The following is a 26,588-nucleotide window of genomic DNA, read 5'->3' on the forward strand; positions in this document are numbered from 1 at the left end:
TTTACTCCCCATTTACATAATAATGTAGGTTCCTCCTCTCCTGTCCAATAAAGCAACAGTTAGTTAGTTGTTTTCTATTTGGTGGGAGCATATAAAATTCCAAGCTGCAGGCTTTGATGGATAAGGGATAGTATTATCTTCAACTGTGGGGAGTTTGACAAAGGGCAACATTTTTGTGAAGTTTACATAGTATCCTCTTTAGGTAGGTTTTTTTTTTTTTCCTTCTTGAGCTTTGTTGGCTCCTGGAAAACTCTGGCTAAGCAAACAGAAAAATAAAACCGATTCCCTACGGGGCCTTGGGACTCTGAAACCTTAATCCAGAGAAAACCAGTTAAGCTTTTAGAGACGGGAAAGGAGGGCGCGCCAAGAAAGATTAAGTCCAGGGTGTAGAGAGCTGGATAGCGCCTTCCAGCAGCGCAAAAAAAATAAGCCTCCTTAATAAGGCAGCCCCAAGATGTCTAGAGAAAAGTATACTCTATCTCTCACCAGTCCCATCAAAGTGAGTAAGTGAACCTTGCCTCCGATGCGTGCAAACAACAGCCTACAGGGAGTTTCAACCTATCCCCTACATGGGCCACACATCACCCGCCCAGCTTCGTTAGCAGGCTCCCGCCCCAACCTGGTAGAGGCGGAGAGAAGAGGCTGGAGAGGATGCGGCGCGGAGGTGGCACCGCACATCCGGCGCGCCTGCCGCGGGCTGTGGGCTGCATAATTGATGGGGGGGCTGGGCGAAGTGCTGGGCCGGCCTCGGGTGCGGTGGCGGCGTCGCCAGGAAGGAGGGCAGGGCAACCTTGCCCCTCCCACTTCGCCTTTTTTAGCGAGTCCTGTCCCCAGGACCGGCAGTGGGCTCCAAGTCAGCAGCGAGTGTGTACAAGAGCCCCGGACACCGACGGCGACAAACCCAGCAAGCAGCAGCTCCATCGGGACCGCAGCCGACCCGCCGGCGCCATGCGCGCACTCACCGGCCCGAGGGCCCACGGAGCGCCCCGAGCGTCGCCCGCCCGACTGCTGCTGTTCCTGTGCCTTCTGGCTACGACGCGCCCGAGCCTGGCGGACGGTGACCTCCCAGGTGCGAGGGGTGCATGGCGGACCGTGGAAGGAGCGCGGACGGCTGATGGCGCGGGAGAGGCGCGGGGATGCTGGTGAAGCTGGTGAAGGCAGTGGCCTCCCATTGGCTGGGCGTGGGTGACCCCAGGAAGCAACGTGGGCACCGCGGCGCTGTGGGCTGCCTCGGCCCGTGGGGAGTGATATGCAATGCATTGCGCCCCGCAGGTTCGGGGGCGTTGATATTAGGGTACGGTCAAGTTTTCCTAGCAGAGGGTGTAAGGTGGTGCGGGAACTAGCCAGTGACTTGACATCTGTTAATGTGGCCTGATTTCTGAAAGCCACGTTCGCCAAGGCCAACTCCCTTCGCTTGAATGGAGAGTAAGGCTCAAATATCACCTTTCCTCCTCCTGGCAAGTAAGTGTTGGCTTTGAGGAGGTTTATGAGAGCTGAGTAGAAAAAACACCGCAACCAGTGTACCAGGTAACTTACTGGACAATCTGGGTGTGTGTTTCTTCTTTGACACCATAGTCTTTGAAAACAAAGTGTGTTTTTTGTTGTTATTGGTTGTTTTATTGCTTAAGACCCTTGGCAGAGAAACTTGTACAAAACAATTGAAAGCTAAGACCAATTTTGCCATTTTAGCTTCACCCTTCACCTTGCAACTTTCTATGTTGCAAGTATTCCATCTAACCTGCTTTCCAATGCAAATTACTGTGTTAATAAGGCTCTGTTAGCTTCCATTGGGGACAATGGAACACAATTGCCTCTCAGAGGTAAATATTGGTCTCCAGGAACTAAAATTGAGGCTTTGTTCTACACAAGGCTTTCGACCTTTTATAGGAATTTATTGTGTGTAGATCTTTAAAACCATACAATAAAGAAGGAAAGGCAAAGGATAAGCCATTTTAAAAAAACCCTTTAAAAGGCTTAGTTGTTAACAACTTGAACAAAACCTTTTGGGTTGCTTGAGGGTCCAAATGTCCTTGCCCCTCTCTTTTTCATCATACCAGTTATAAATAATTCTCCCAGACATCTTTTCCCCCTCTGGGTATCCCTAGCTCTTCTATTATTGATTCACCCATTATTCACTTCAGAATATCCTCCCTCCCTCTCTTCCTCCTTTCCTTTGTGGCTCTCTCCCTCCCAGCTCAGGGCCTGTAGCATGGTAGACTAGCACTCTACCACTGAGCTACACGCCCACACTATTGTGAGTATCCTGCTTTCTGGGTTAGTCCCAGAAGTTTGAAGAGTTTTGAAACTACTGGTATTGTCTCCTGGCCTCAATATCACTGATTCATTTTGACCTGTGATTCAACCTGGACATTAGTAGTTTTAAAAAACTTCCCATGTGATTCTAATCATGGGATTCAAAGTACGTTCAAAACCACTACTTTAAAGTTATATGACCTAGAGAGTGCAGTGTTAGATACTTACTCTGTTGGCTTCTGGTTTGATATCCACAGTTGGCTCCTAAAGGCAAAAAAATAGGAAACAGATGGAGGTGGAATAAATGTAGGTGTAAATAAATGTGATGAATGGGGTAGGGGAATGTGTCTGTTGTGTAAGTCATGTCCTTTTAGCTTTACTTAGGCTAAAATTATGAAGTAATGTATACAAAGCATGAAGTTAGCATCTAAGTCTAAGCTACAATTAGAAATGGTCAGACCACCATCCCTGTTTTTCCGGATTCTGTATTGATCTGCATAAGATTCACTTTCAGTTTCTTTTTTGCTAAAGGATACTGCAGGGTTTACTGGATTCTCCCTCCCCGACCCCTCCACTTCCTGGTGGTACTGGGGTTTGAACTCAGGGCTCTGAGCTTGCTAGGCAAGTTCTCTATGACTTGAAACCCAACCCTTTATTCTTTATTTTTCAGGTAAGGTCTCACACATTTGCCTGGGATGGCTTCAGATTGCCATCTTCCTGCTTCAGCTTCCAGTGTAGTTGGGATTACAGACATGTACCACTATGTCTGGCTTGTTTTTTGAAATAGGATCTGGCTAATTTTTTGTTGGAACTGACCTTGAACTGCAATGCTTTTTTCTTTCCCTCCCTGGATATTTTTTATGTAGATACTTTGAACAACTTTGAACTTAACAGACAAGAGTTCTGTTAAACTAAGACTTTGGGACAGATTCTAATAATAAAATGGCTATATGTTATATTTGCTATAAAACAACTGTGTGCCAGCCCCTGCACTATGAAATTCATAGCCTGATGAAATTGATTTTATTATCTTTTGCTCTCAAATGAGGACATTGGGGCTCAGGTTAAGGAATTGCCCAAGTATACATAGTTAGTTTAGCAATAGAAAAGGAAATTGAACATTTGTCATTCTGACTCTCAACTTATTTTCTTAAACACAAAGTTTAGTCATCTCTCTGAGATGACTGGATATGGCCATGAAAATTTGGAACCACTGTCAGAGAGCACAGTGTGTGAATCTAAATATTTCATACACCATTGGCTGAAGGACATGCTGATGGTTTGAATCCTGGAATAAAGGTAGACATAGGGACTTACCTTGGGTCTTTCAAAGTTTTATCAATTAAATATGAGATATAAAACATTTTGTAAAGGAGAAGTATTACATAAATGGGACCATTTCAGCATTATTATTGTTACTATTACATGGAACACATCCAGGGGATGGGCCATATTTATTTTTTGTAAAATGTTTACAATAGAGTCATTTGAAATTAGCATCTTAACTTCCAGAGCCCTTGGCTTGTTTGTCTTCTTGACCTACTCTGATCTCTTCTAGACCCTCCTCCCATAGAAACTACCAAGTGATAAGTATTTATTTGAATGAATGTTATTTTCAAGGGCCCACACTTGTCTGACATCATGTTAGTCTGTATCTCAGTAGAAGACACTAGTGATTTTTATCTTTAAGAGCATTTCAATTGTTTAAGGAACAGATGCACTTTAAGCCTAACTTTAACTGAGATATCTCTGATGCATCAAAATTTCTACCCTAGATTTATCATCATAATTAAACATTACATTATAAGCCTTTTGTTAATAACTTAGTTCAACTGAACCTTTTCTCTCCCAGACCTCTACCATCCCTGCCTTCCTCCTCCTCCTTTCTTTCTCTGCCACTGGGAGGGCAAGAGCATGGAGTTACTCCTACCTGGTAGGTGTTGGAACCATAGGCATCCAGATCTTGTAAAGATGGCATCCACATTGGAGGGCAGTCCTGGGTGTAATGTTAGAGCCTTAGCATAGTGAAGGAGGTGCTCTTGCCAAGGGGTGGCTCATCATGGAGTCTCAGAGCTGAGAAAGGTGACAAGGTCTTCTACACAGGGGCAGCCAAGACATGCAGTGTCTGAACACCAGGTGCAGACATGGAGGTAAAGTGTGCAGGAGGGGCATACCAGCACAGAAAGTAAAGTCTTAGATGGTGAGGAGGACAACTGTGGGGCAACAGGTGTAGCAATGACTGTGGTAGATTAGATATATACATGGGGGCTGATCAAGTAAGTAACCCTGTCAGGACAAGAGGATATAGGTTTTCTACTAGAGGAGAGGTAATTAAAGATGGTGAAAGTAGAACAAATTTTGTGGTGTTGGTTTATAATTGGAGCTATCAGTGTGAATTCATGACTATAAAAATCTTTTTACTTAATACATGTATGTGTAAATATGCATGATGTATACATATATAATGCATATTAATACATACATATATATTATACACATGCATGTATTAATATGCATATATGCATGTGTGTTAATATGTACACACTATATATGTTTGTTGTATATGCATTTATGAGTATGCTTGCATGCATGTATTCTTAACTCTGTCCACTGAGATGGAGTGGGGATTTCCCAAGCAGGGAGTTTACTTAGCATGCAGATCACGGATTCAAGAGCCATTCTGTCTAATAGTAACCTGAGCTTCTTGCAGAAATAGCTGGTTTCAGTACATTTCATCTGTTTAAGAAGATGGCACAATGAAACATACTGAAAGCTGTTGATTAATTAGGGGGAAAGGGGACAGGAGTAAGGGAGAGTAATAGAGGGGGCTAATCTGTTAAAGCATGATAATATTCATGGGTGAAATACCATGGTGAAACTTCTTTGAACAAGGAATATACACTTGAAAAATGAATGGAATGAAAAATAGGTCCTGTTGAGGAGTAGGTATGGGTGGTGGGGGGGAGGGTGAATGAAGAGGGTGAAGGGGGGGAATATGGTTGATGTACTTATATGCTTGTATGAAAATAAAACAATGGGACTTGCTGAGATTATTTTAAGTAGGGGAGAAGGAGGTGAGGGAGAATGAAGAATCTACCCAAGGTACATTGTAAACATATATGAAAATGTGACAATGAAACTCTCTGAACAACTAATAATATGCAAATAAAAATGTTTAAAAAAATGGCTGATTGCAGGATGAGGGTGGGAAAATCTATAAATCTGGAACATATTGTGTCAGAAAGCAATGGAATGTTCAAAGAATGATGAGCCAAAAAGATATAGGAGCCAGTGTGAATGGGTTCCTACTGGACAAATCTGAGGCTAATTGAGCATCAAAATAAACATTATTAATGGATTATTATTATTGTTTGAATCAGGGTTTTATTATGTAGATTAGACTGACCTTGAACCCACTATGTTACCCAGGCTGGCCTCAAACTTGCAATCCCCTTGTTTTAGCCTCCTCATTGCAGTACTAGTGGATTATAATCCACTGAATAAGAATTCGCGAGTACGTACTGATGCAAATGAGGTACAAAGTATTTCATAGTTTCAAAACAATTCCCCACAAAATTCTTCTAAATACAAAGGGAAAAAGAGTAACTGTACAGTGGAAAATGCCCACACAACATAACTTTAATCAAATAAGCAAAATGATTAGTAAAAATACAAAAAAAATATTTTTTGTGTCATCTGATAGGATACAATGAGAACACCGCATTACTTCTGTGATTTTTTTTTGAGTCATAATTGCAATCTTGCAGTATCTGTGATATTTCTGCCAAAGATGCCTATCCTAAATGTAATCATATACGCAGAACTTTGTTGAATTTTCAAGTCAAGGTCTCAAGAGTCAGGAGAGACTATAGCTGTTCAAGAGGAAAGGATACTAAAGAGACAAGGCAGCTGTTGGCACCCTGTGATTCTGAGGCAGCCTAGGCTTTTGCTCTGAGCTACATGTTAGGGAGACTAAGCTGGAGTGTGGGGGTGAGTGGATAAGGCATCAATGTTAGTTTCTCAATTTTCCTGTAGCATTGGAATGATGTGAGGTGTTTGCTTTGTAAGAAGCACACAATAGTATGTATCTTCGAGGGGTCAGTGGATCAGCATTTAATTCTCAAGTGGTTTAGGGAAAAATGTTCCATTCTTGAAACTTTTCTGTTAATTTGAGATTGTTTGAAACAAAAAGAACTAGTTCAATTTTTTTCTAAGAAGGTTTGATTTAACATCGGCATTACACTAAAACAGTACTTGAGAAATTGTCATCTGTTTATGTTTTTGGTATAATTTTCCAAAGAATTGTATGTCCCTAAACAGAAATATATTTTGGCTGTTTTTCCTAGACTGCAATCTGTTTTTTTTTTTTGGGTGGTTTTGCAGTTTGAATTCAGGGCCTTTTGCTTGTGAGGCCACGCCTTTATGCTTAGATTGTAATCTTTTGAGGCTAATTTTGTATAACTACCTTCACATATTTCACAATGTAGGTGAACTTTGAGAATAAACAAGTGAGGAAACATTTAATGACATAGAAGGGAAAAAATCCTAAGAGTATTTTGTTAAAAATAAAAAACTCTGCCAGGAATGGGGGAGGGAGGATAAAGGAGAATGATGAAGGGGTGAATGCAAGGATGATATATTTGACACATTGTAAGGACTTTTGTAAATGCTACAGTGTACCCCTACCCAGCACAATTAAAAAAAGAATAGAAGAAGAAAGGAAGAAAATAAACTCTGTCTACCTAATAATACATCATTATTCAAGCATAATAAGATATCTCAAGTACAAAAATTTTTTTGACACTTTCGAAGTTATTGAGGTTATCATAACTCATGCATCCCTATCATAAGACAGTCTTTCTGTAGTGTTACAATTTATGCAGTTCAGAGTACCTGAAAGGGAATTTTGATTGATCTTGAAGTCCGAAGTGCTTTTATGGCTTAGCCAAGAGCAGTGAGCTAATAGTTACAGGTATAACTGGTTTCTTGTTTATGATTTAGTGCTCAGTCTAGCATGTGGTTTTTCTTCCTAAAACAACCCCCATAGGCCCCTGATAGGTAGGTATTGTTTGTCAGGGAAGGTCAGTATGAAATATTCATGCTTTAAAATATTTGCACTTAAACTGTGTTGAACAGGACTGTAGGGTCATAGGGCTATTTGAAAACTATTAAAAATCACCATGTTGAAGAACCAGGGCTGAAGATGTATCTATTCAAAGTCAAGGTTTCTCAAGCTTGGCTTCATTTACATTTTGGCCTGGGTATTCCATTGTTGCAGGGACAGTTATTGTAGAACGTTTTATAAGGCTGCATGAGAGTACACGTTGTGCTTGCCATTAGGGTGTTTTTTTTTTTTTTTCCCCATCTATACATGGCTTTCCTGTCCAAAAGTTACCGTACTGTGTAAAATTACCAGTTCCCTATCTGGACTGTTATCTGTCTTTGACTTATAAAGACTGACTTATAAATGGCCTCGTCAGGATAAGTTACTACTAGTTTTTTGACAAACCTTTTTTTCTTAAATTTTCTTTGGAATGTAATGCCCAGGACTCAAGTAGCCTTATTTTTCCTTACACTGCTACATTTATAAACAAGGGACAACAATACCATACATTTCTAGACCCCAAAATAAAACTCTAAATATATTGTTCATAAGCAGATTTTACTTAGTAGTGGGTATTTTAAAGTTAGAGTTTAGCCATATCATGGCTTAAATGGTTTTTAACATTTGGTGTGGGATCTTATGAATATTGCTTCCTTGAAGAAATATACTCGAATTTCCAAACCTCTGTTTTAAGAAGTATATTATCTATCCCTAAATTGTCATGTCTTTATGATTGGGTTACATATTTATAATGCAGAATGTTGAAATGAAGGTTTATTAAAATAATTTTATTATGCATATCGATAGCAATTACTATGTAGGCAAGACATAAAGAATGATGTATTTATTCTAATAAAAAGTTTGACCTATTTTTTTCAGTGTTGAGATTCAAACCTGGTTCCTTGCACATGCTAGGCAATCACTCCATCACTTGGTTACACCCCAGCTCCAATTTCTATAGCTTTATAAATGAAGTCCAGACCTTTTTAAAATATTAAAGTAATGAGACTTGAGAGTATTGGAGTGAATATTTATTCTTTTTTGTGGTTTTTGTACTGGGGTTTGAACTCGGGCCTACACCTTGAGCCACTCTACCAGTCCTTTTTTGTGATGGTTTTTTTGAGATGAGTCTCATGAACTATTTGCCCAGGCTGGCTTCGAACTGCAATCTTCCTGATCTCTGCCACCTGAGGAGCTAGGATTACAGAGGTGAGCCACTGCCACCTGGCTGCATATTTATTCCTGTAGGAGATGTAGTTGAATTTTATTTCCTTATTTAATAAAAGCAAATCCTAAAATCCAATGCAGTTTTCTAATTTTTTATACTTTTTTTTCCTTCCCAATTTGCTTCGTTAAACCAAGCCCCCAAATTAACTTTGTGAAAATGTTACCTTAATATTTTTAGTAGCAGTATTATAGAAAATTTATTTCATTTGAAAGTGTTAATAAGTTATAAACCCTCTGGCAATGTCTATTTTAAAATATAATATGTGAGTTTAATTTAAATTGAATGGGAGATTTGAAGAATGTAGCCAAGTGTACAATAATAAGCTATCCCCCCCCTTTTTAACTCCTTTGATGGAGTTGGATTAGTTTTCATAGGAGGTAAGATCTGATACCTTAAAGTCAAAGGAGCAGTATAAAACAAATAAGCCTGAGCAAAAGGAGAGTGGTGGAAATTGAAAACTTGTCTGTTTTTCTTTTTTTTTTTTTCCTTTAGGGTAAGAGAACATCTTTTTTTTTCATAATATAACTTTTTTTTGGCATAAGTTGTACAGAGGGTTTCATTGGGACAGTTCCATATATGCTTATAATGTACCTCATCCCCCTCTCCTCTACTTAAACTGACTTCAGAAACTTTGTTTCTTTCATGAAGGTTTTCAAAAGGAGGGAAGTGACAGAGGAAAGAGGAAGTGGCTTGGTAAAGCGCACACTACACTGTAAAGACAGCCAGAAAACAAATAACAGCACCACTCACTGTGCAGCCATTTTGTCTTCTTTGTCTTCCAGTGCCCAACATTTTCTGTCTTGTTTTTTTTCTCATTTTGTTAGGTCCTGTATCCCTCTTTGTTCTCTTTCCTTCTCTCTTTGCCTTTTCCTCTCTTTTCTGTCACTCTTATCTAATTCCTTAGGTTCATTTGTTTTGTAAAGAAACTATAATTGGAGGATGGAAGTTTTTATTCAAGAAAAAACCCAGCTCAAAAAATCAGCAGGATGTTTTTGAGTAAATAAAAGAACACAAAGAAAACCTATAAATTTAGTCATATGTAATAACTCAGAATATTCCTGAATACCTTTGGAGCATATAAAATGTAGAACTTTTAAAAAATTAACAGTACACAATAATATTCAGCTGTTGCAAACTGTCTTTTGAATTCTCATTTATTCTGGGTTACAGTGCATTCTTTTTCTTACAGATTCAGCTTTTACAAGTCTACCTGTTCGAGAAGAAATGATGGCAAAATACTCTAATTTTCCTGTGGAGAGTCATAACATATCACTGACAGGTAAATATATCATGTTTCAAATACCATAATGCCAAAATACAGTTTTTGAATTTTAATTAAGCTACTGTATTTTTTTTTTGTCTCAACAAGTACTAATCCCTATTGATGGTCAGTAAGGGCAACACAGCAGTGACCTATGCACCTCACAATGGAAGTCTGAAGCAATGAGGACCTGTGCTCTGTGCTTAGGGAGGAGGAAGCTATTTTTGACCTGCTTGGTCTAAGAAAGGCCCCTGGGAAGAGGGGTGTTTGAGAAGGGGAAGGGTTAATTTTGGTTTGCAGATATTCTCTATGTTCCTCAGTTCTTGTAGGTTTACATCCATTAAAACCACTGTGCTGTGAGAGCAGAAATCATGAATCTACTGGAAACTTTTAGCCAGAGAAGTTGATGATATTATAGGAGTCAGGAGTCAGTGCTGTGGGAAAACAAGCAAGGAATTCCAGAATTAAACTCCACTCTACTTTGTCTTTTACAGCTTTGATTTCTTTTAAAAGCAATCGAGGAGTTCTTTAAATTAGTAAGAGTAGTCTGTTTTGTAACAATTATTAAAATAAAATAGCATAATTGCAATTTGAAATAATTTAAGTCTATTAACTAAATCAATATTATTTTCTACTTTTATGTCCAGTTTTTAACTGTTCCTAGTCTTAGAAACTGTTCCTCTGCTTCTGTTTCACATGACTAGACTGTGCATGTGTGTGAGTGTGTGTGTGTGTGTGTGTGTGTGTGTGTGTGTGTGTGTGTGTGTGTGTTTGCCAAATCTGTTGTCAGTGGAATGTTTGCACTGAGCTTTTCAGTAGGACATTTTTATAACTTTGTGCAGGTCTTACTTGTTTCCAGAAGTCCTCATTCCAGCATTGTGAATTTATTCTTGTGAAAAATAATTTCAACATTTCTGTGTTGTTACTTGTCCTTTTACTTTTCACTTGTTCTGGTTGTTGGTTGCTTCCTCCAAGGCTCATGTGAAAACGTTAAGTTTGCAAATGCTTTGACCAGTATGGAATTGTGGGCAACAGGGGTCCCTCATTTACCCAGTACAGGTGGGGCATGGAAAGAAAGGATCAACGGTCAGAACAGGGCAAGAAATAGCCTTTTTAACTTAAGCCAGGCTGGTTTTTTACTTAACTTGTTTGGAAGGTTTAATTCCTACCTCCTCTTTTGTCCTAACAATGTAGTTAAATCCAGTATTCCTGCGATGAGGAGATAGTTGTTTCCAGTTGTCACTAATTTACCAACAACCTTAATTTGACCAAACAGTGGTCTGATTTTTTCTCTTTTTCATGGACTCTTCAACTTCAGCTTGCCCTAGGTTGAAGCAAACAGTCCGAGCAAACAGTCACACACAAGACATCAGAGGACTGGTGATGTGGCCGCTCCATGCTGTTAGCATAAAATCGCCTGTTTGTCTGTTTCTCCTCAAAGTCTTGTCTGTTTGATTTTCAGACACTTGAAGATATTAAGTTTGGAGCTTTTTCTGCTTTTAGTCTTTAAAAGATAAAGTCTTTTTTTTTTTTTAAAGGTTGGACTTTGTTTTTATTTGATGAAAGAAATGATCTAACATTAATTTTATGACGCTGGGTCTCTGAGCTGTGGACCAGATGGTTGTACTTTCATGTTGGTCTGGGTGTATTTAAAAGTTTCATGTTAGGAGCTACATCCATGGAAAGGTGGAATTTAAATTTAAAGACATGATTGTGATTGTTAGGAACCATAAGACTTCATCTTACTGCTACCATTAGGATTTTTAGTGTATTTTTGTGAAAGGTGTGTTTTCATACTGTCCTATTACTGCTTGTTTGATGTGCCAATATTAATTTTACTGCTACTATTGTTTGTATCTAAATAGCACTGAGAACATTTCCATATTGTACTTCCTATTTTCCTTTTCCCTCTGGCCATTTTAGAAGTTGATCTTTCTGTTGGTTTGCAGTGTTCCTTGTAGAGAGTCAAGAACTATACCTTAGTTACAAATTTTGGACCAGATTGACAACCTTGGCTGCTCTTAATACATTTACTAGGGAGAGATGGGAGCACATGGGCTTTGTGCTCTGAGAATGAAAAACATGGCCTTTGATTTAGTATTTGAAAGCTATTACTAATTATTTGCTTAACAAACTCATGGTATTATGTACATATTTCTAAATATAATTTAATTAACCCTGATAACAGTTCTATGAGGTGAATACTGTGCTTATTTGCAATTTATAAATGAGAAAAGTAAAGCACAAAGAAATGAAATAGGTGACCAGGATCACAGGTCCAAGTTGGAGCTCAGGTTTGAACCCAGGCAGTCTAGAGCCAGATTCCATGCTGTTAACCATTATGCTATGCAGTCCCTGTTGGTGCCAAATCACTCACTGCTTTTAACAGCATTGTTAAAACAATTATGCCTATTTTAAGGAGACTGATAGTATTTTTGAAATAATGTATTAAAAAACCATGAAAGTGAAGCTATTTTAATTGCCTTAACCCCAAATAGGTTAGTCTTAGAAATTGCATTTTATGAATAATGGATTTGTGAAAGTTTAATTGACTTGGACTGAATGGTTTCTCTGTCTCTGTCTCTGTCTCTATCTCTGTCTCTCATTCTTTCTTTCTCTCCTATCACTTTTTTTTTTTAAAAACAGATGTTTTGATAACGGACTACTTTTACATCACTTTTCTAAATTTCCTAATGTCAATATTTGGCAACCATTGTTTCTTTTACTGTAGTTAGTATTTTTGCGTTGCTACTTTCAATGGTTTTTCTTTTTCTCTGCATATTGTACTGTTTGCCATCTCAATAATGTGTTACAGTTTAAACAAGGGGATTAAAATCCAAACATCAGCTGACTGTGTTCTTGATCAACCTGGTGACAGCTGTTGCTATCAGCTCTCACCGTCTTAACCCAGTGGCAGGTTTGTTTACCTGCTGAGATGTGGACAGCTGGTGGACAAGGTCCTGGTGAGGGAAGGAGGCAACATTGGCAGACATTACAGATGCAGATTTGCACATAAAGCACAATGTAGGGGTTGAGAAGATCAGTCAAGATAAGAAAAGACAACTGTGCAGAGAGGAAAAATGTGAGTCTTAACATTCTTAGGGTGTGAAAGAGAAGGAAGGGGTATGAAAGAGAACATGAAAGGGGCTCCATTGTAGCAGTACATGAGGGAGCAGCTGCAGGTAGCTTTTGTTCTCTACCAGGGTCCTCAGCAGATATGTTGGTGCTTGGAGTGGATAATCTTTGCTGTGGGGAGCTGTTTGGGACACTGTGGGATGTTTAGCAGGGTTCCTGGCCTTTATCTACTAGACATAAGGCCAAATGTCCCCTGGGGGGACAGATTTATCCCCAGGTTACCCTCACGGCTCTACACATAATAGAGGATAGACCTGTGTGTTAGCTTCTTATCACTACAGTGAAATAACGGGAGCAGGCTACTTGTGAAGAAAAGAGGTTTATTTAGCTCCCAGTTTTGGAGGTTTAAAGTCCAGACACCACAGCACAGGATCCCCTAGTAGATGGTGGAGTACATGCAGGAGGAAGCATTGCATTTTAAACCAAGAGGCAGAGAGCTGGGGGGTGAGGGGCTGGATCGCTCCTTTTATAACAACCTTACCACAAGAAGTCAAGATTTCCAGGAAAGCTTCCTAAACTCTTGACAGCACCCCCTCCCTCCATGAGCTAAGGACCTTCTACTAGGCCCCATCTCTTAAATGATCCATCACCTCAACTCTGTAATTGTGGGACCAAGCCTCCAACACACAAGCCTAGAGGGTGATTGCGCATCCAAACCATAGCACCCTGAAAGTGCACTCCATCCTGGCCGGAAGGCATATGACTTAATAGTCACAGGGCTGTTAATATTTAATAAAAAGTTTCCCACCCAGAAGTTAATGATGGTACTAAGATGCACAGGACATGATGGGACAGCGAACCTGATCTATCACACTGTTACCTCTTTTCTCCCTTCTGCTGGTGTCTAAATCCTCCTTATTTTTTGAGAATTAAGTCAAAAGTTGTATCTTCAGAGAGAAGTACTCTTTTTGTTTCTCTGATTTTTATTGTTTTTGTTAACTTTTAATTATGTAAGTAAAATTGAGGGCATTTTAAGAAAATATTAAAACATTATTTCCAACTTTCCAGTAAATTAAAAAAAAAAAAACAAACCTGAAAATCTTCTTGCCATATATCCAATATACCATATACATTCTCTTTCTTTAGAAGAAAGTAAAGACAATTTCCACTGACTGAAATTGGTGACCAGGGCATCAAATGTGTGAATTGATGCTGTGTTAGGTTTCCTTGTGTAGTGACCACCACACCTCAGTTTTCAGAGTTATAGAAGTTCACAGTCTTGAATCTATACAAGGAGAGAAGTAGGAACTAGAAACCTCCAGGAAGCTGATCCTTCCTAGGCTGCAAACAGAGTGGAAGATTTGACTTAAAGCAACAAAAGCGATGACAAACAGACTTCTTTGTTTCAGCTTTGTTCCGTGAAAAACACAAGACTCCCATTACTACCTGGCAATTGAAAATATCACTAATAAAATGTAAAAGAAACCCCCAAAGATTCCTGTTCTAAGAATTCAAAGATATGGGCCTGCCCCCTTAAAGAAGTATAGATTAGAAATTTACATTCCTGCACTATGTAGAATTTCCAGACTGAGAAATAACTGAGAATGAGTCCTGGTGAGTGATTGTCCCTCAGGAAAATGGTGAAGAATGTCTGTGAGGGGATACATTGTCCACCCTGGCTGTGTAGTCCATTCTGAGAATGTGACATGAGAGAGAAATTCATAAAGCAGTGAAACTGCCTTTCACACAGCCAGCTGAGGATCCATAGGGTTAGATATCCTGACCTTCATATCACAGAAGTATTCAATGGGGACACAAGAATAAAAATGTTAAAAGCACAAAAACACGGCACATGGATGTTATGTTATAAAAAAAGACAAAGTAGTTTTCAAAAATAGCCAAATAGGGCTGGTAGGTGGACTGCCTGCCAAACAAGCGTGAGGTCCTGAGTTCAGACCCTATTACCAAAAAACAAAGGAGAAAAAAGCCCAGTAGACCTTCTGAAGAGAAAATCATAAATTTGACAGATGAAGTCAAAGTCCCATTGCTACCCCACACTTCTGACCCTATTCCAGTGACAACCTCTGTTCAGAGTGTTTCTTTCCAGTGCTGTATGTTCAGGTATCCATAAAACTATATAGTATTGTTTTGGTATATCAGCTAGTGTTTACTTTTTAATTTATTAGTTTTTTTTTTTTTTGAGTAGTGAAGGTCAAACTGGGGGCCTTGTAAGTCCAGACATGTGTTGTACCACTGAGCCACACCCTCAGACCTAGGCAACTGTTTTTGTGTATATACATATGTACAGGAGACTGCTCCCTTTTCCAGCAGGAGATATGTTCTAAGATGCCCAGTGGGGCAATATTGAGACCCATATACCACCAGGCTTCTATATTCAATGGTTCTGAGTCTATGGATTCAACCAACACTGGATTGAAAATATTCAGGAATAAAAATGGCATCTGTACAGAATGAGTACACCTTTATTTTTTTGTCATGATTCCCTAAACAATGTAGAATAGCAACTATTTACATAGCATTTGCATTATATTATGTATTATAAGTAATCTAGAGATGATTTAATGTATAACAGAGGATAACTATATGGAATGTGCCATTTTATATAAAAGAGTTGATCATCCATGGATTTTTGGTTTCTGCAGAGGGTCCTGGAACCAAATCTTCACAGATACCAAGGAATTATTGTACTGTGTTTTTTCCCATACATACATACCTGTGGTAGAGTTTAAACTGGACACAGAAAAATATTAAGAATAACAGTAAAATCAAATATATAACAATATACCATAAGAAAAAATATGTGAATGTGATCTCTTTCTAAAGTACCTTGTACATATTCACCTTTTGTGTAGTGATCTCAGATGATAGCTAAAGGAAGTGCTTTATGGATGCTCTGCAGCTCTGAGTTGCCAGCATAGCTACTCTTGCCTTTGGAGCCATTATTAATAAGTAAAATAGGATTACTTGAATGTAAGTACTGCCATATACCATGATAGTTTATCTGATAACCAAGATGGCTACCAAATGACTAATGGACCAGCAGTGAATACAGCATAGATACAGTGAAAGAAAGGATGATTCACATCTCTGGAGGGACAGACTAGGATTTCCAGCTCATAGGTGACCACAGGTGACTGCAACCATGAAAAACAAATAAGGGGTACTACTCTGTGCACATGTGTGCACATATGTGTGTATTCATAGAAGCCATGGAGTATTGCTTACTATTCTTTAATATTACCTAAGTCCCTGTGTATTGATCTGAAAATTGCTTTTTGTCAAGATGTAGCCATATTCCATATGGAGCCAGCTTGGTTTTTTCACTTGTACATACAGTATAAATCTGTTTGCTTAGACATTTTTTCTTAATGAGATTGCTTTTGTAATTTTTTTCTATTATAAACTGTAGCAATGAACAACCTTCATATTATAGTCCCTGAATGTTCCTCTAAGATAATGCTGTTGGGAAGTGGTGGAACCTGCAAGAGGTGGTTCCTAGTTGGACTGTGAAGTGATCATGGGCGGTACCCTTGAAGGGGGACTTGCTTCCTTTGTCTCTCTCTGCTTCTTGGCCACCATTAGGTGAACAGACCTCCTCCGCTGTGTGTTCCTGCCATTATGTACTGTGCTGCCACAGGTCCAAAGCAACAAAGCCAAGTTATCGTGGACTAAAACCTATGAAACTATGAGTCAAAATAAATCTTTCTTCCTTTAAACTGGTGATCTCAGGTACTTTGTCATAGTAATAGAAAGCTGACTAAAACAGACATAGTTTTTTTTTTTTTTAATGTAAGTGTGTATAAAAGCATACATACACTTTTTTTTTTAAACTCAAGTTGGGCTTACATCTTTTTAGGTTTCTCTGTGCATTTTGGTGATTTTATATTTCAAGCTTCTGGAACTCGGGAACACATTAATTTTTATTACATACATGTTGCACTGGTCGCACATAATTAACTTGACAGTCCCAATATAAAGGGTTGATCATGACTCTTTAATATGGGATTTAATTTGGGAGACAGGCAAAATTGAGTCAAAGAACAATGTATGTTATTCTATAAATTTTAGATATGAAATTTAAGATTTTATTCATCTTTAGAGGAGCAATTTTATAAAGTCAATTCAGTTGCTATGCTGAGAAGCACAGCATTAATGGATAACAGCATATGATAGAGTGGCCTTCTGACTGTTTTTGTAAGATTTCAGATGTTTTATTTAAATTGTATGATGCAATATAGACCTCACTGACTTCTATAATGAAGTGAAGGAAGAATCAGGCTATGGGAGGGTTCCATATTTCCTGTCTCATCTTCAGTAGAGTTGTCCATTTCATCAGTTAGTCTGTCACAGTACACTTTTCTCATTAAGTCTCTGCTTTTAAAATATATTTGAGGTGACGGAGTGACTCAAGTGGTAGAGCACCTGCCCTAGCAAGCTGGAGGCCCTGAGTTCAAACCCCAGTGCCACAAAAAAAAAATTGACAACACCATCCTATGAGGAAACTTTTGTTGACTTTCCCCATTTTTTTCTTTCTTTATCATAGAGCAAAGTAGACTTATTTCTAGTGATATGGTTCAAGACATTGGGTCCTAAATGGACCCAATAATATCTAAACATCAGTTCTCTTAAGTAAATTGCTGAAAGTGCCATACTACAACTTTAAAAATTTTAAATTATGAAAATAATAGAATAATTATAGAGTATTTAGACAAATTACAACACCATTTTAAGGACAGTCTTTTCATGGGTTTTTATTTTGTTTATTTGTATTTTTGAGAGAGTTTCTTATGCAGCCTAGACTGGCCTCAACCTCACAATGCACCTGACTCAGCCTTCCCAGTGGTGAGATAGGCATGCACCACCAACCCAGGCTAAGAACATGCTTTTAATGGTATATTTCAGAGACTGAACAAATTAAAAATGTAGATTCATGGATGATTTTGCAAAACCTTAAAAAAAGCAGAAATGCATTGTGGTTGTGCAATGTTAGAAGCGATGAAATGTTATTTGTTGAACTCACATTCATTTGTTGGCTAACCACAAAAGATTTTAAAGTGAGGGGTGGAGCTTTCTACATATTTTTGATGCTGTCATTCCTTGACTGGAAGTAAAAACAAGATGCAGAAATATTGCAGGAAACAGTGAGGAAACCATTAGGCTCAGAGAATGGCCTGCCACTAAGAGAGGTTACACTGTAGTTTAAATTATGTAAAAAAAGCATTTAGCTAAGATTGTGTTTCAAATGTGTTGATCACACCATTCCATTGTCTTCATGCTAACAACTGTATATTGCTACATTCTAAGTTTGTTTCATCTCCTATCAGTATTTTCTTGCATTTAAATCTTGGTTGAACACTTTGAAGATGGTGAAGAACTTGATTCCTTTGTTATAAGAATTCTGTATCTTTGTGAGTTGGTATATAGTGTTGGCGGGAAGATCTGGGCTTAGCCACACCTAAATTTGAGATGTATCCTGATGCAGCACCTTGGACAAGATAGCCAACTTCTGTTTGTTTCATCTATAAAGTAGAGATGGTAACAAAAATGCTTAACTCATAGAAACTGTTGTGAAGACGAAATGATACCATCAACATGTAACTCTTTACACTCTAGATGATAACTTTTATCATATTCCTCATGAGGTAATGGTGAGAGAAAGTAAAGTGAGCCCTTTTTGAGCAGTCAGTATATTGTATATTGTACTCCTAGTGCTTTTCTTATGAGAGTACACTCTACAGTCTCATGAGATATAGATAATGTCCCATTTCACAAATAAAGAAAATGGGACAAATGTGGAAACTGGTATCCATTAAAAAGATACTTTGTTTTACAAATGAAAGTTGTCCCATAAGAGCAATTAAATAATTTGAGTTCTGCTTTTAGAAGCACAACTTTGGTGTGTTGCTATAAAAAAATAGATGGAGGAAGAGCCACTACCAAGAGACATTAGGTAATTTGCCTGGTCCTGGTGAAAGGTGATGAAGGCCTACGGTAAAGGAGAAAACTCAGTAAATTTGGTTGATATTTCAGAGGTAAAATAAACTGAACACTGCTGCGTGTGAGTCAGTGTTAGAAGCCAGGAGAAAAGAAGGCCAGTGCACCTTCCTTGATATATTGAGTTAGAGGTACGTGCAGGATATCCTGGTTTAAGAGACTCTTGAAGCCATGGGCCTACAGAGTGAGAATGAAGTTTTGAATTGAGCCTAGAGTCTTTCAGATGAAAGGTATTAGAGGTACTCATTGAACTCAACATAGTAGTGTCAAATTGAGAAGTAAAGAGGCCAGAGAGCACCAGGCATGGTGGTACATGCCTGTAATCCCAGCTACTCAGGAAGTGGAAGTAGAAGGATTGATAGTTTGAGGCCAACCCAGGCAAAAGTATAAGACCCTATCTGAAAAACAAACTGAAAGCAAAAGGATTAGGGACATGGCTCAAGTGATAGAGCAATTGCCTAGTGAGGGCCTAAGTTTAATACCCAGTACTGACAAAAAAAGAAAAAAAATGCCAAGAAGCACCAACAACATTTAAGAGGCAATTGGCAGAATTTGGTCTGGCTCACAAAATGTTTAAAATTCACTATGGTAGTGAAGTAGAAGAAAAGTAAAGGAATTTCAAGGAAAGGTGGTCTCTGGCAGTATCTGATGTTCTGTAGACCTCAGGTATGCCAAACACGAACCCTGAAAAGAGGTCCTCAGGTTAAGTGATTAGGCCATTTTCAACATTAGAGACTTTCCTCTAATGGGGTGGGTTAAAACTCCAGAGTATACGACATTAAATTGGAAGTGCTGGCGAGGAATTCTTTGAGGAAACTGGATAAGTAGTGAAAAAATTTTTAGCAGAGATTTGACTGAGAAACAGAGGATACCCAAGAGCTAAATGCACCCTGAAGAAACTTTACAGAAAACATAATCTAAGGATCAAATATCATTGACCTTGAAATGTTTTCTTTCATTACTCATATCTCAGTATAATTTCTGGCACGTAGGTGTCCTTCAGCAAATATGCTGAAACGTGTAAATTCCTTCAATTTTACAAACTCAGGTTTTTCCCTATAAAATTGGACCTTTGTTAATGTCTTTGTGTACCTGGGCTTTTGTTTCTTTGTTTTCTTTTTGAGTGTAAAATTAAATTCAGCAATTTTGCATTTATACAAGAAATTATTTCACTTCACACTAGCCATACTTTCCTGTTGGCAAGCTTTGCACCTTGACATTGCTTAAGAAAGCATTTTGTAAATTTTTATATATAATGAAAAGTAATAAGATGTTCAACTAAATTCTGTCTTCTTTCTTTGTCTGTTTTGGCCTTGCATTTCATAAGAATGCACAGAAGGACTTAAGAAATTGGGCTTATTTAATGCAATGTCCTGTCCCAAACATAGCTCCTTCCCTTACCCTTCTGAGTAACTACCACTCTGCTGACATTTATGTAGAAACTTTCCTGCTTCACTATATTGCCTTATTTCCCAGGTGTAATGAGTACTGTATCCCTAATATTAGTTTTACTTTTTTTTTTTTTAAAGTATCTTGTTATCCTCAGGTTTCACAAGCATGGCTGTCTCGTTCCCCCATTCTTATTTATTTAATTGTTATACTGGTGGGGGTACACTGTGGCATTTATACAACTTCTTACAATATATCCTACTTGAATTTACCCCTTCCACCATTCTCCTTTTTCCTACCTCATCCTGTTCCTGAAATAGTTTCAACAGATACCATTTTTCCATTTACATACACTATTGCACCATATTCATCCTCCTACACCATTTTCTCACCTCCTCCCCGCTCTCACTGGTATACCAACCTCCCCAGGCAGGACTTGTTTCTCTTCCATTTTTAATTTGTTGAAAAAAAAAAAAAAAGCCAAAAAACCAAACAGATCATTCATCTTGTAAAATTGTCCCACAACCTAGATTTTGTTGATGAGTCTCATGGGATGTCATTTAATGTCTTCTTTCATTCTCTTTATTTCCTATAAAGTGGGCATTAGATTTAATCAGTTTCAGGACACTCCCCCCATTTTGACAGTATTATGTCCTAGGTGGTAGGGGTGTTCTTCCTCAAGAGGTGCCTCAATTCTGATTTTGAGATAGTAGCAGTGGTGGGTGCAAAATGCCTGAGTCTATGATTCAGTAGGTGTCTTAGCATGATTGGATTATAGTTACATGATTTCCTTTTTATTTACAGGCTGAGAATGCATAAAGAGAAAGTGGTACAGTTGGTATCAGGGTACATGTTTGATATTTTTCCCTTTTTTTAAAAACCACTATTCAGAATTAAAATTGCCACTGTATGTCTTCCTTACATGAGCTATATATGTAAGGATATATATGTGTGCGGGGCGTTAATGTTTGACAGCCTGAGGATTAAACCAAAAGAAAGAAAAGATAAGGTGAGGCTCTCACCATCTGCTCTCAACTGGACCCCCTGCTGAAATCTGGGAGACCAACTGGTGAATAAAGCTTGCTGGCTTGGTCCCAGGTCCTGACATTGGGACTGCTGGCTCTGGGAGGGGTAGGGTTGGTGAGGAATCCCCTGCATCTCATCCTGGTAACCAAATTACTGGTGAGGAAAAACTACTTCTACCTTCTTAGTTTCCATAAATTAAACCGATATAAGAAAGATTAGCAAGGAAAAGAGAAAAAATGTATCTTGGGGTGGTTAGAATTGAGTCTTATATATCATCTTTTTAAAAATTAAAAAAATGGATAAACATTCAGTGCACACATTTATCAGGTACAGTGTGATATTTTGGTACATATATATTGTCTATGTAAAATGACAACTTTGCTTTAAAGGAAGTAAGAAAATATTTTATTCTGAGCCAAATATGAGTGACCATGGTTTGGGAACAGACTCAAATTACCCTTAATACTTGTTCCCTTGTGGTAGAGGTTACATGAACTTTTATAGTCACAGAACAAAAGAACTACATTGACGAGTTCATCAGGCAGGCAGGTGATAGCAGAGCAGGAGAAATCTATAGGGTTTAGATGTTATTATATTCTTAGCTTTAGAGTTTTTTTTTTGTAATCAGCTATAGAGGTTAATAATAAATGGCTATTGAAAGGGACTAAAGACAGGCCAATAAAACTTTGGCCTTTGATTTGCAATATTCCGTCTCTCCACAATCATGATGTTAGTCACCCAACGTCAGACAGTATGCAGGCTCTTAAATACTGATGTGGCTTTATTTATTTATTTATTTATTTATTTACTTAATTTGCAGTACTGGGGTTTGGACTCAGGACTTATACACTTGCTAAGTAGGTGCATAAGCTTGAGCTAAGCCTCCAGCCTTAGATGTGGCTTCTTTAGAGAACTTCAGTTCACAATACAATGTGGTCAGTTCAGCCTATCTGGTATATCCAGCACATCAAGCATTTATCATTTCTTTGTATTGGGAACAATCAAAATCCTCTTTACTAGCTATTTTGGAATGAGCAGTTAATTGTTGGCAACCATGGTTATTTTACCGTGCTACAGAATATTAAAACCTGTTCTTCCTATCCGACTTCACCCCATGCCTGTCAACCATCCTCTTCTTGTCTTTTAGTTCCCACCCTCTTGGCTTCTTATAACCTACTATTCAGTTGTCTTCTTTTATGGGATTAACTTTTTTAGCTTATACATACAAGCTGTGTAAATTTACATTTAAATTTCTGGACCTGACATTTTACTTAACATAATGTCTTCTAGAATATCAACTTAAGAAAGGGAAGGAAAGGGGGAGAGAAAGACCACTTAAAGAAAAGAAAATGATGCATTAGGAAGATAAATCAGCCTTGATGAGGATAAATAGGAAATATGATAGCTTTGTGACAATGTTTGCTCAGGTGTGGAGTGAAGAATTCTGTAGTGATAAGAACTAATCTCCGATTGTTCTTGAGGAGGGGTTTTAGACAATTGAATTCTCTTGAGTAGCTTTTAGTCAGCTAAGAGATGTCAGGAACTAAAATGTCTTCTGCTGAAAATAATTTTTATACTTTATTAGCATGTTCTGGACTCCTTCAGTACATATGTGTGTGTGTGCATATATATATATTTTTTTCTTTAAAGGTATAACACCTGTGTTAGTCAGACTTTAGTCACTGTGATAAACATCTTAGAGAAGCAACTTAAAGGAGGAAGAATTTATTTTGGCTCTTGGTTTCAGAGGGGTTCAGTTCATGGTTGACTGGTTCCATGGTTTCTGGGTGGTGGTTAGTAGAGCATCATGGTGGAAGAGCATGGCAGAACAAAGTTTCTCTGACCTCATGGAGGCTAGGAAACAAAAAGAGACAGGAAAGGGATACATACAAGGTACTTCTTTTCTGGGCACAACCCCAAATGACCTACTTCCTCCAACTAGGTCCTACTTCCTAACACTTCCATCACCTCCCAAATATGCCATTAAATTATGAATCCATCAGTGGGTTAATTCATTGGTTGGGTCAGAGCTTTCATGATCCAGTCACTTCTCACTGATAAGTCCACTAGCTGGAGACCAAACCTTTCACACATGAGCCATTTACAGAGATACTTCTTATACAAACCTTAAGAACACTTCAATAATTCATACTGACATTTCAAACTTGGATAAAATTCAGGTTGCTTATGTAAAGTTTGTCTTACATCTGTATCTTCCTCCAGGTTTTACAGGTTCTTAAGAAGACTGGGAATGACAGCATATCAGTCCAATCCAAATCATGCACAAATCATTATTTCAATTATTAATGAGAGTATGCTTACTGAGCAGAGTTAAAATAACCACTCCATCCTCACCTTACTATAGAGTGTTTGTTTCTACAGTTGTACTCTTCCTGAAGCATCAGAGCATTTCCGGTATTTTTTTTTTTTTTTTAGTACTCTTTCCCCTCTGTCCCAGTCAGCCATTGAGATTTTAAGGAGATAAATTGCACAGCCTTAGGCTTTTGTGATTCTGTTAATACTGTTGCAGAATTTCTTTTCAGTTGTGCCTATGGAAGAGCATAAGAAAGGTAACTAGTTTTAGGTTGACAGAGGAATTATTCTTCACACAAATGAATGGGATGTTAAACTCTTTGTAGAGGACTAGTGAAATAGTTAAAGGTTTTGTATATTGAATTTCACAGTAAATGGAACTTTCACAACTTTTTTTCTTTTGTGATTGATAGAACGTTCTAGTACGCCAGTAGAAAAAAATATCACTTTGGAAAAGCCTGCTAATATGGAACTCACATGCCAATTCAGAACATCTGGGGATTTGAATTCAGTAAATGTGACTTGGAAGAAAGGTGAAGAGCAACTTGAAAGTAATTATCTTGTCAATACAACAGGAAATACCCTGTACACCCAATACATGTAAGTTTAACCTACATTGCTGGCCACAGTTAATTTAATGCTAAATATTTTTACTGATTGAGCATTCTTTCATTCCAAGTCATTTGAATGTTGGGCTAATATTTTAATTTCAATGTTTACAGAATTACTTCCTTTTTTGCCCCATTATTGTTGTACTGGGTATGCATCGTAACATTTATCAAAACTTGTACAATATATTATAGTTGAATTCACCATGTCTATCATTCTCCTTTGTTCTCCCTCCCCCCATTCCTGGAATAGTTTCAGCAGGTTGCATTTTTCCATTTTTATACATGAGTACATGACATTTCCACCACATTCACCTTGGCACCCTCCCACTGGTGCCAACCCCCAGACAGGAACTGTTTTACCTTTTTGTTCTCCATTTGTGAAAAAAAGACTTTTTTGTTTGTATAAGTTATACAGGGAGTTTCAGAATTATTTCTATTTAAAAACTTGGATTCATGGCTGCCTTTATTTTCACTAAGAAGTGTTTTGAGAATAAAGCCTATGTTAATAACTTGAATTATCTTTAGGTTCACCATCATTAACAGCAAACAAATGGGAAGTTATTCTTGTTTATTTGAAGAGGAAACAGAACAAAGGGGAACATTTAATATTAAAGGTCAGTATTAATAACTTGAGTGATAATAACTTTAGCATTATGTTCTTAGATTTCTAAATCCCTCAGCTTTTAAATTATTATAATATTAAACACCATGCAGCTGAAAGAAAATCATATGCTTCCCACTGCCTCACAAGAGGTGACCTTGAAAATGGTCTTGTGTTTTCCATTCCAGTCCCCTCCTGCTTCTGTCTTCCAGTTTACAACACAGGTTTTAGTTCAAGAGGTCAGCCTACAAAGTAGTAATAAATCATAGCCGTCCCTTGAATTTATTTATTAATTTAGCTCTCTAAATTTAGAGTTTTTATAATAGTCCATTGGATTTCTGAGTTATGCACTCCTGGACTACTAGGTTATAGTTTAGTATTCTATGTAAGTGACTCTAGGACTTAGGACTCTAGGGACCCCAAAAAATTTAAAGATAACATGGAGATATATAAAGCGATACATAAAGGGTTTTTTACGTTTTGTATCATCCAGTACCATCATTTAAAAATACTGTCATGTGTCTGTTAATGACAGAGATTTGATCTGAGAAATGTGTTATTAGGTGATTCTGTGGTTATTGAAAATATCATTGAGTGTACTTACACAAACCTGAATGGCACAGTCTAACTACACATCTAGGCTTTATGGCATAGCCAGTTGCTCTAAGCTAGATCCCTGTACAACTGTAACTGTGCAGAATACTTTATGCAGTCAAACACAGTGCTATTTATTTATATAACATAAATTATGGCATAAAAGATAAATAGAAAAAATGGTACCCCTGAAAAGGAACTTCATATGAGTTGAGCCTGCAGAACTGGAGGTCGGTCTGGGTGAGTCACAAGGTGAATGACTGTGAAGGTCTACTCATTCCACAATTACAGACTTTTAAAATTCTGTACACTTAGGCTTCACTAAATTTATAAACAATAGTTTATTAATAAGTTAACTTTAATTTACTGTAACTTCTGGAGAGAACATATTTTCTCTTTCTTTTGTTTGGCAGCCTTGGAGTTTGAGGCACTCGGGGCTTCATTCTTGCAAGGCAGGTGCTCTACCACTTTTGCCACTCCACCAGCCCAATTTACTGTAACTGTTACTTTATAAATTTTTTAAATTTTTGACTTATAATAACAGCCTAAATTGTGTCTTTATTCTGCAAGCTTTTTTGGTTTTTGAATTTTTTTTTTTTTACTGTATATACTTTTTAAAAATTAAAAGCAGAGATACAAATATTAGCTAGGCCCTCACAGAGTCAGGCTGATCAGTATTGCTGCCTTCCATCTCTGCATCTTGACCCAACGGGTGGTCTTCAGAGGCAGTAATGCCCATGGCACTGCCATCCCCTGTGAGAACAGTGCCTTCTGAAGGAGCACGTCCAGAAAGACCTGCCTGGGGCTGTTTTGATATGTCTGCCCTTCAGAGAATTCCATGGTGATTTGCTCCATTTGCTTTGTTTTTTTCACCACAGATTCTCTTTAGCAGATAATGTACTACAGATATTCCTCTCAATAAAAATCTTTCAGCGCCACAGTCCATTTTGTCTTTTTAGGAAGTTCCCTAAACTCTGCTGTGGATTTTCATGGCTTTGTTTTCCTTTTCTTTTGCCTCTTCATCAGACCTTTTCAGCTCCACCATAACCTTACGGAACCACTATTGTATAGTTGGTTCACTGTTGACTGAAGTATCTTTTTGTGGTACGTGACTCTAC

General features: G+C 38.0%; 1 protein-coding gene across 1 annotated transcript in view; it reads left to right on the forward strand.

Moving 5' to 3' along the window:
* The first annotated feature begins 636 nt into the window (after positions 1-636).
* The window catches only part of Emb (embigin), a 44,512-nt gene continuing 18,560 nt past the window's right edge, over positions 637-26,588 (forward strand). The window contains exons 1-4 of the mRNA XM_020174914.2: positions 637-1,069; positions 9,775-9,864; positions 24,078-24,264; positions 24,801-24,889. Coding sequence (XP_020030503.2) covers positions 652-1,069; positions 9,775-9,864; positions 24,078-24,264; positions 24,801-24,889 — 784 coding nt within the window. The 5' untranslated portion in view covers positions 637-651. The remainder of the gene's footprint in view (positions 1,070-9,774; positions 9,865-24,077; positions 24,265-24,800; positions 24,890-26,588) is intronic.

Source organism: Castor canadensis, chromosome 6 (assembly GCF_047511655.1).
Source record: "Castor canadensis chromosome 6, mCasCan1.hap1v2, whole genome shotgun sequence".
In the NCBI taxonomy this organism is placed as follows: Eukaryota; Metazoa; Chordata; class Mammalia; order Rodentia; family Castoridae; genus Castor; species Castor canadensis.